The 11,144-nt window shown below is 42.6% G+C and overlaps 1 protein-coding gene across 1 annotated transcript; it reads left to right on the top strand.

Annotated features, from left to right (window-relative positions):
• Positions 1-817: 817 nt before the first annotated feature.
• Positions 818-4,962, top strand: OR2H2 (olfactory receptor family 2 subfamily H member 2). The gene has a single exon (XM_079149075.1). It carries the CDS (start codon positions 2,280-2,282, stop codon positions 3,213-3,215), a length of 936 nt encoding a protein of 311 aa, XP_079005201.1. The 5' UTR covers positions 818-2,279; the 3' UTR covers positions 3,216-4,962.
• Positions 4,963-11,144: the final 6,182 nt, after the last annotated feature.

Genomic DNA, 11,144 nt, shown 5'->3' with positions numbered 1-11,144 from the left:
AGGGTAAGTAAAATGTTTGGTCTTCTCCTATGAGATATCAGTTCCCACAACAGTAAGACATCAGATTTGGAGTTGGAGGGAATTTTTGTAAGACACATTGAATCAACCAGCCTGACAGGTTCATCCCTCTAGCTCTGAACGGGAACAGGCCATAGTCAACCACAGTTCCCAAGTGGGCTCCCTCTTTTTGGGCTTTTCTGAACACCTAAGACTGGAAAAAGAGTCTCTAGAATCTTGGTCCTGACACTTATTAGCTAGGTGACTTTAGATAAGTTGCTTATCTTTTCTGAAACTGTTCAGTCTGGTAAAATTGGGATAATAACATTTTCTTTGCAGGTTGCTATGAGAACCAGAGGTTCAGGGAGCTGCTTAGTATCAGGCTCAGCACATAGGAACATACAGGAGCCACTAACAGCAATAGTAGGTAATGACTATGAAACTATCATAGACCCTTTAGGGAGGATCCCTAACCCAGCTCTTCTTACAATGCTGGCACCTTGGGGCTCAGAAAAAATGAATAAAAGCACAAATCAATAAATGAATGTATATGAAGGAGGAGAATTAAGAGAAAAGTAGTAAACGAAAGACATCAAAAGAGAAAAAAAGGAGACAGTTCCTTAAAAAGATGTAATCTAAACCGGATGCATCGGCAGATGCTCGTAATACCAGCTATTCCAGAGGCTGAGGCAAGAGGATCACAAGTTGGAGGCCAGCCTTAGCAACTAAGACCCTGTTTCAAAATTAAAAGGACTGAGGATGTAGCTCAGTAGTAAAGTACCACTGGGTTCAATCCCCAGTACCCATCCCCCCCCAGAAATAAGGTAGAGAAAGAAAGCAAAGTGACAAGAGAATGACCAATTTAAAAATGCAGAAAACTGATTAGGATGATAGTTGACTGGTGAATTAGAAATGGTTGGCTATTGTTTAAGATTGCATACAAAGAATTGTATATTACAAAGAAAACAAAGGAGGGGTGGCTGCTGACAGGCACAGAGTTTCTTTTGGGGTGATGTGAAATGTTCTGGAGGTAGGTGGTGTTAATTACATAACTGGTGAATATACTTGAAAACTCTTAAGTTTGGTTGGTATGTGAACTATATCTCAAATAAAAGAAAAAGCAAGAGAGAGGGAAGGAGGGAGGAAGAAAATTGAAAATTCAAAGCCAGGCACAGTGGTGCACATCTGAATTCCCAGCACTTGGGAGGCTGAGGCAAGAGGATGACTTGAGCCCAGGAACTCAAGACCAGCCTGGGCAACGTAGCAAGACCCTGTCTCAGCAAGCAAACAAACAAATTCAGAAAGTTAAGTTCTATGCTGAAGGTGGAAAACTAAGAAGTCAGGGAGGGGTACATAAGAGCTTTGAAGAGCTTAAAGTGTTTGTTCAGTTCCTTAACCTGGGTGGTGGGCACCACACAGATTGACTTCATTATTTTTTAAGAGCAGGCACAGTGCTGCACACCAGTAATCCCAGTAACTCAGGTGACTGATCACAAATTCGCCGAGGCAATTTAGCAAGACTCTGTCTCAAAATAAGAAATTTAAAAAGCTGGAGATGTAGCTCAGTGGTAAAGCACCCCTGGGTTCAATTCCCCCCCACCACACACACACAAAGTTATTCTTGTTTATAATGTTCCTATGAACTCAGTATTTTTAACATGTATGGGGCCACTCTCCCCTCTCGCTGGTAAACTTCCCATAGTAGGACGAAGCATGTGGACCAATTCTCCTAACCAGGTCAGCTGAGTGACTTAGATTACTAAAGAGGCCAGGGCAACTGAACTGATCTTGCTATGAGTGCAAGTCTCTTAAAATGAAAGAAAATCTCTCCCATAGATAATGCATTCTATCTCGGATAATCTCCCTTGCCAAGGAAGTATAAAATAGAATATGAAGTTCTACAAAACTCATCCAACCAACAAAGAAATAATCAAACCTATGGAAATAATGTATATTCAGAACATTCATTCCAAATGTATTTACTTGCTATTTATTCCAATGAATAAATTAAGTTAGAATAGCACTCAGAACTTAGGGCACCCAACAAATCTCTGCTGAATGAATGAGTTGACTGATCCACATTTGACATCAGCCTCCTTTGACCTCAGTCAAGTCAGAAGCACCAGTGTGAGGCATCTAACAGTGTCCACCACATTCCACACACTGTCCATTCCCTAGCCATCTGACCAGGAGTGAGCATCCAGGGTGTTTTTACAAAACAAGATGGAACATACTAATCCGACACACTCATCCCTCTATCTCTGAACAGGAACAGACAGACCATGGTCAACCAAAGTTCCCCAGTGGGATTCCTCCTTCTGGGCTTCTCTGAACACCCAGGACTGGAAAGGATTCTCTTTGTGGTTGTCTTAACTTCCTACCTCCTCACCCTGGTGGGCAACACACTCATCATCCTGCTGTCTGTGCTGGACCCCATGCTCCACTCCCCAATGTACTTTTTCCTCTCCAACCTCTCCTTCTTGGACCTCTGCTTCACTACAAGTTGTGTCCCCCAGATGCTGGTCAACCTCTGGGGCCCCAAGACCATCAGCTTTCTGGGCTGCTTCATCCAGCTCTTCATCTTTCTGTCCCTGGGAACCACTGAGTGCATCCTCCTGACAGTGATGGCCTTTGACCGCTATGTGGCTGTCTGCCAGCCCCTCCATTATGCCACCATCATGCACTCCCGCCTGTGCCAGCAGCTGGCAGCCGTGGCCTGGATCATCGGATTGGTGGAGTCCGTAGTCCAGACACCAGCCACCCTCCACCTGCCCTTCTGCCCCCACCACCAGGTGGATGATTTTGTGTGTGAGGTACCAGCTTTAATTCGGCTGTCCTGTGGGGACACCACCTACAATGAGATCCAGATGGCTGTGGCCAGTGTCTTCATCTTGGTGGTTCCTCTCAGCCTCATCCTTGTCTCTTATGGTGCCATTACCCAGGCAGTATTGAGGATTAACTCTGCAAAGGGACGGAAGAAAGCTTTTGGGACCTGTTCCTCCCATCTCATTGTGGTTACGCTCTTCTACAGTTCAGTCATTGCCGTCTACCTCCAGCCCAAAAGTCCCTATGCCCAAGAGAGAGGCAAGTTCTTTGGCCTCTTCTATGCAGTGGGCACTCCTTCACTTAACCCGCTCATATATACCCTGAGGAACAAGGAGGTAAAGAGGGCATTCAGAAGGTTGCTGGGGAAGGAAGTGGAGCCCAGACAAAGCTGAGGGAGAGCTGCTTGACGTGTTTTAAAACTGAGAGGAGATGCTACATGCTTTAATCAGGAAGATTGAGTTCTGCAGCCCTGTCTTCACACCCATCTTGTTAAATCAATAGATGATTATGTGTGTGCACACCCGCGCATACACACCTATGCGAGAGAATATAGGTAGGGAGATAAGTATCTCTATATAAAACATTTATAGTGAATCAAACTTAATATTTTTTCTCTATTTTATTTTCAGCAATTCACCCTCACAATCATGTTCCTAATGTTATCATTCTAATTCCCCTCCCTCGTCATATTGTCGCTATTTGTCTCCATTCCCTGCCCTATTTTCTTTGCTTCTGAGTTTTTTTGTACACTTAACTTACATGTCTGGTTTGCATTCCCATTCTGATTTGTCCCCCAAATATCAGTAAGGGAGAGGGAGAGCTGGTAAGTTCAGACACTCACCCACAACACACAGTGTGAGAAGTAAATTCAGGACCCCTGACAACCAGTCAGACAGTTCCCAAATACACACTGTTGTTTTCAGATACCCATAATCAGATACCCCACTATCCTTAGTCTTGAAGGCAGAACACATCCATGGGAAGAAACCTTAACTTCAGTCCTGGCATTTCTTCCTTATAATGCCAGCAACCAGCTCAGAAAAGGAAAAGTGTTCATGTTTGTATACAGGGGACCTTGGTGCCCTCTATTGGCCAAATGTGAAATTGCATGTGCCATCCCTGGCTCATGACCCAAGACTTCATGAACATCAGCACACACTGTACTCTGCTCAGACAGGAACTATTATTATAAAGTATTTATATACTGGTTAAGAGATTCCAGATACTATTCAGTGTAATTTCCACACATTAATGCATTTAACCATTGTAACAACACCATGAAGCAAATAATACATCCTTTTTCAGAAGCAGAAACTAAGATACAGAATTTGGAACCAGAACTGACCAGACTCCATGTTCTTAGCCCTGCCTTTAGGTACAATTATTGCCCTCCCAGCCCAGGCGAGATGCCTCAATTTCTCAACAAACTTGAAGGCAATCATCCCAATCTAGCAACACATGTATCATGGTCACTCCGTTTTAAATCCCTAGAATTGTGGCTTTTTGTTTTTTGTTTGTTTTTAGTACTAGCAATTGAACCCAGGGATATTTTATCCCTGATCTACACCCCCAAGCCTTTTTATGTTTATAACACGGTCTCACTAAGTTGCTCAGTCTGGCCTCAAATGTTTGATCTTCCTGCCTCCAGAGTTGCGGGATTACATGTGTGTGCCACCATGTTCAGGTGGAATTAGTTTTCAAATGCTTCAAACCATGGCAACAAAAACAAGTAAACTCTTGTACATATTTTTACAACTCAGCTCCTGCCTTGGTTCTTCCACTAGATTTCAGGCTTCTATGAGGCAAAGAATTTTGCAGAAAATTGGCAACCAATTCTATGAATAAATGAGTGACTGACTGAATGAATCTTACTCTCCAGAGAATGTGTAAGTGGCAATAAAGTCCTAATCCTATAGATGCTACCCGCTGGCTTTTCCATGGCACTGATAGCAATACCAAATTCTATTTCTAAGATGGTCATGATGATGCACACCAGCAATCCCCAAAACTCAGGAGGCTGAGGCAGAAGGATTGCAAGTTCAAGGCCAGCCTGGTCAACTGAGACCTTGTCTCAAAATAAAAAGAGCTAAAGATGTAGCTCAGAGGTACAGTGTCCCTGGGTTCAATCCCCAGTACCACAAACATTTTTTTTTTTTTTTTTTGCAGCGCTAGGTAGGGATCAAACCAGGGCCTCAGGCATGTTAGGCAAGGGCTCTCCTATTGTACTACATTCCACTCCCAAGTTTTTAAATTTTATTCATTTGTGTCAAGGTCTTCCTATGTTGTCTAGGATGGACAAATTCTCTTTGAGTACATGCCAACAAAGTAAGAAAAATGAAAATTCCAGTTTCATTTCTAGGCCCTACATAAAATGGCTTTGATCCAACATTTACCATTATCAGCCCAGAACAGCAGCATTAACTCTATTCTAATCCTAATCTTCATCCTAGTCATTTATGTGTTAATCTTATTTTCTCCTCAGCCTAATTACTAATCTTAAAGTAGGGCCTTCATTCTACGTTTAATAATTCTAATCTCAGCCCTATAAGCGACACTAATGTTAATTCTACTTTTCAAGTCTCTTATGTAAGACTGTTTCTCATGACCTGCTCCATCTTCTCTCACTGGCACCTAGAGACCTCTACTTTTTCCTTCTGTTTATCAGCTCCCTAAGCCCAGAGGCCCTAATGTTTGGGAATAGTACCATTGTTTCTACATGAACTCTGGCAGAAATACAAGAGAATTAAGTTGACAGGAATCTGTTTTAATGAAACCTGCTTAGTTAAATAAATGGTTTAACTCATGCATTACGACCAACATTTCCTATTCTAAATTCATTCAATATCCATGTGGAAAGTTATCTATTTGACACTCTAGGAGAAAAACCCCATTTAAGTTTATTTAATCACAATCCTAAAAGGTAGGGACAAAGACATATCTCCAGCACAGGCAGCAGTAACACAACTGAGTTGGGAAGAGATAAAAGGTCAAAGGAAAGCACAATAAAAGCATACGGTGTGAGTGCTTGTAAAAGTGTGGTAGGTCAGAGAAGTCTTCATAGAGGTTTGAACCATGGTGGAGAGAACAAAATTAATTTGAAATATTTGCTGGTTTACTGGGTATAAAGGGGTAATGACAGGACTTATGCATGTTACACATTAAGATGTGGAGGTGTGGGCTGGGGATGTGGCTTAGTAGTGGTAGAGCGTTTGCCTGGCATGTGTGAGGCCCTGGATTTGATCTTCAGCACCAAAAAAAAAAGATGGGGAAAGTGTGCTGGCCCTGTAAACTGGGCTTCTGTGCTGACACCATCCCAAACACAATCTTTTTTTTTTTTTTTTTTCATAAGCAATTTGCCTACAGCCCTGCCTGGTTTAAGTCAATAACATGTTACATTCCTCAGAAAACAATCAGTTATTTGCAGGAAGAATGTAGGCTTGAAATTCCAATAACACAAGTTACCCTAAAGGGGGAGACTATTGTGACCCTTATTCAAACCAGATTCCAGAACTCAGGGAGAATTCCCTCTAACCATTAACCTGTAAGAAAGGTTCCAATTAGAACCAGTCAGCATTGGGCCAAAGTGACCTAAAGTTGTCATGCTCAGTGGGAACTTGAAAGTCTGAAGTCATCCTGCTGTCAGTCAAAAGTTAGGAGGTAGACCAGAGCAAGCCTCTCTGGAAACTTCCATGGGACCCCAATAAAACTGGAGGGCAGGAGAGGCACACCATCCCTGTCTTCTCTAAGAGGATCCACTCTCTCCCATGAGAGGGTCTCCTTTTTCTTTTCCCTATTCTTTAGCAAATTCATGCCTGCTACTCTGAGCAACGTTATCTGAAAGCTTCCTGGCATGATCACAAGAACTGGGGTGAGATGACTGCCATGGTTGACTGAGCTTGGTGGCATGGTATCCTGTAACATGGTTGGTAGCTAGTCAGCCATAAGTGGGTAAGCAGAGAAAAGACAATAAAGGGTAACAGAAAGCCAAGGGAGGCATATCTGACAGATAAGTACCTGGAAGATGCAGGCCTGATATGTTAAAACCTTACCCAGCCTTAAGAAAACCTACCATTTCTGTTGTCATTATCTCTTGTAACCAAGTATCCAGGCACTTTTTTATCACCAATACTAAGTCACAACCCCCAATCTCCCTGATAACCAAAACATCAAGACCCTCACAAAGAAAGGGTGATGGGAACTATTCAAAGGATAATAAATCAATTAAGGTCATTGAGGCAAAAAGAGAACGTGATAACAACCCCATTACGAGGACAGGAAATTGAGATAAAAACAGGGGGACTCAATTTTGTTAAAAATTCCAGTGCTCGCTTTGGCAGCACATATACTAAAACTGGAATGATACAGAGAAGATTAGTATGGCCCCTGCAAAAGGATGACATGCAAATTCATGAAGCGTTCCATATTAAAAAAAAAAAAAATAACAGAATGAATCAAACAACATTGCCCTATGTAAATTTATGATTACACAAATGGTATGCCTTGACTCCATGTACAAATAGAGAAACAACATGTATCCCATTTGTTTAAATAAAAAAAAAAAAGAAAAAAAAATTCCAACTCTGAGCACCATAGTAGTCCATGCAGTTTATATACTGTCAAAAAATAATAATAATAATCTAAAGGTGGACTTGGGCAGGACTCTGGAAACTTCCCTGACTCCCAATAAAACTGAAGGGCAAGATGGGTGCACTATGCCTCTCTTCTCTGAGAAGACCCACTCTTCCTTGAGTGTCCCTTTCCCCCTTCTTTCTAATAAACTTATGCCTGTAACTCTAAGGAACATTTCTGAAATCTTTCCAGCCTAATCACAAGAATTTGGAGTTGAATAGCCTTCACGCTGCTTCAGTTCCAAGAGAGCCCCAGCTATTTAAGAGGCTGAGGCAGGAGGATCCCAAGTTCAAGGCCAGTTTGGGCAACTTGGTAAGACCCTGTTTCAAAAAATTAAGGAGGACTGGGATGTGGCTCCGTGATAGATTGTCCTAGGCTCCATCCCAACACTGCAAACTAAGAGGGGGAGGATATGTGTGAGGAAGGAGTTATACCAGGGAGGCAAAAGATTAAGTAGGAAAGTATTTTAGAGAGAAATAGAAGCTGCTGGATTGGATTCAACTGAAAAAAAAAAAAAAAAAGGCAGGGGTGGGGATGGATCCCTTTCAAGTGTTTCAAGCCTGCAGGACTTAGGATGCCAAAGAATAGGTACTTAACTATCCACCTAATTCCTGTTTTGGAAAAAGGGAACGTTATTCAAGAACCTCAGGGTTTTAGCTAAGGTTCAAGTCAGGTCACCAGCCCACTTACAGGGTCCAGCTCCTGTTTATCCTCCAGGCCCCAGCATGAAGGCAGCCTTCCCAATTTCTCCAGTGCAGAATATCACCACCAACCCCCCTTGAAGAGTACCAGAATAGCTACTTTGAAATATGCCTCTTTAGCATATGGATTCAGCTAAAGGTCATGAGAACCAATGGGCCAGAGAATGCTCTCAAAACTGGGAAGAGGTTTTTCCTTTGGTAAAGGAAATTTACATTTGTAAAGGTATAATTTTATCTATGAAGAAAGCACCAGCTTAAATCTGCATAACAAGCTTCACTAACAGCTTTCTTCCCAGAAGCCCCAAACCTTCCTGCTTTGTGTATGTAGCCTAAGATGGTATAAAGCCCAGATTGTTACCACCCCTTTGTACTAGTGGTAGTCCCACTGTTACCCCACACTAATCTTATACGCCTAGGTGACCTAGCTGAATTTCTGCCCCACCCTAATATTTGAGGACAAGATGTCTGAAGGCCAGAAGTCCCTCTTCAGGTGGGCTAGCTGAAAACATCCCAACCTCTATAACTTCACCATGCTAAATGACACCCCTCCCCTAGCACCATGACAGTTGAAATTGCCATGTGGAAGACTAGAAAAAAACATGAAAAGGAGCAAAAAGAGGTGGCGCTTAAATTCTCAGAAAAGTTCCATCCATCACCTTAAAAGGTATGAATATTTCTCTCCTTTATTCACCTCCTCCCCCCTAATTTCTTTTACCCTATATCTATAACCTCCCAATGCCCAAGGGGTGAGAAGTTGCTTTGCAAGTTTATCTCCCACTTTTCCTATTCCTGGCCAAGAATCAGTCTCTTCCCCTGCTCAACTGGTGCTCAGGCTTTATATTGGTTCCATAATTCTAAGAGGGAAAAGGGACCTAGCCTTTGGGGTCAAAAACTGGTAAAATCACACTGTGTGGTGGCACATGCCTACAATCCCAGTGGATCACAAGACCAGCATCAGCAATTAGTGAGGCCCTGAGCAATATAGGAAGATCCTATTTCAAAACTAAAACATTTTTAAGAGGGCTAATATAGTTCAGTGGTAAAATGTCCCTGGATTCAATCCTTGGTACCAAAAATAAATAAATAAACAAATAAATAATTGGTAATACCATTAGTACACATACAAATCATGTTAGTAAACTTCTAATAGTTTTCTCTTGTTTTTTAGCTTTGGTACTAGGGATTGAACCCAGGTATGTTCTACCACTGAGCCACACCTTGAGTCCTATTTATTTTTATTTTGGAGACAGGGTCTTACTAAGTTGCTTAGGGCCTCACTAAGTTGCTGAGGCTGGCTTTGAATTTATGATCCTCCTGCCTCAGCCTCCAGAGTTGCTGGGATTATAGGCTTGCACCACTATGCCAGGCTTTCTCTTGTATAATATCTTTTACCAATCTCATTGACAGAATCTCAGCTGGAGACCAAAGATAGGTAGATAGGTAGAGGAAGATTTTCTTCCCTCTCCAATACCCTTTCACACACACCTCAAGATGCACATGCATGCTGCATAAATATCCCTCACTTTGTTATACCAGTCCCCAGCAGTGTCTGGCCCACATCAGCTTCCACCTGTGTTCCAATGCAGCTGCCACTGTTGGTAGGTCTCATCTTCCATGAGTCACTAGTGTGTCCTTCCTTACTCCAGCGGGCATATAAGTGGATTCCATGTTGTTGAAGTATTTTGAATATCACCTATTAGAAGACCAGCTGTCATGTGATTGCCCTTAAGTTAATGGACTATGAAGGGCAAAGAAAAGGAATTCTCTGCTCTAAAATCCTAGGGAAAAAAAAAACGGTTTCCTGTCTAGGTTGGCCTAAAATTAATAAGGACCATGAGAGGAGCCACAATCACCAGGGCCATTTTCAACACTGTAGATGAAGGGCCAGGTGTGGGGCAATAGCCAGCCCTGAAGCTCCCACAAGGAATCAAGGGCCTCCTAAGAGGCTGAATGCCAGAAAATAAACATGATTGGGGTGGTTAACTTGGAAGAGGAGATAAGTAGTGGAGTGAGCCATAATGAACACTGGCTTTGGAGTAAGCAGGTTAGACCCATGGATCATTTTCTCAAAGGAGGCTACAACAATATATTTATCCCATTCCACATGTGGTGTTGTTTACAGTGTGATAAAGTCTGTACTTCCACCCCCTGAATCTGGCACAGACTTGTAACTAACCAGACCAAGATAATATGGCAGAAGCCCTGCTAGTGATTTCCAAGCTTCCAATAGGGGAAAAAAAAAAAAAAAAAAAAAAAAGGTAACACTGTCACTCTCTTCTCTCTCTCTCTGATACTCACCTTTGGAATCCAGTCACATCATGAAGAATCCCAGGATACAAAGAAAATCATGTGTAAGGGTTCCAGCCCACAGCCCTAGTCCAAGTCTCAGTTGAGCCAACACCCACCTTTCCACACTGAGTGAAGGAACCTTTACATGATTCCAGCCGCCAGTCTTCAAACCTTCCAGCCAATGTGGAGTAGCCTGTCTGAACTTCTGACCCATGAAGGATAAGTTATTATTGTTAAGTGGTTTTTGGATAATACGTTACATAGCAATTGATAATAGCACACAGTATGAACACTGGTTATTTTCCTTATTAGCTGTATGACACTGTACAGGATTCTTTCTCTCCCCAAGCCACAGTCTCCTTATCATTCATTCAGCATACAACCCCCTCCCTGCAGGGTTGTCCTGAGCACCAGAGCTAATGACTGAGATGCTCAGTGCTCCTGGTTGGTCTCTTACACTGTCTCATTTTATTTGTTCATCTTCACTGGTCATTACCCCATCTTGGGAACATACGTCCCATGCAAGGGATCTTGTGCACTGCTCTGCCTCAGTGCCTAAAAATGCACCTACCACAGCAACTTGCCCAATCGACACTTGTTGATGGATTGCAAAGATAAGCATACAACAGCAAAGTGCTCACGAAACACTCTCAAGCCAGGCATGGTGATGCATGCTTGCAATCCCAGAGGCCTGGGAGGCAG

The sequence above is a fragment of the Sciurus vulgaris genome (genome assembly GCF_902686455.1).
Source record: "Sciurus vulgaris genome assembly, chromosome: 7".
NCBI classification, from domain to species: Eukaryota; Metazoa; Chordata; class Mammalia; order Rodentia; family Sciuridae; genus Sciurus; species Sciurus vulgaris.
The sequence above is the reverse complement of the archived record's forward strand: the minus strand, read 5'-3'. Positions and strand labels throughout refer to the sequence as shown.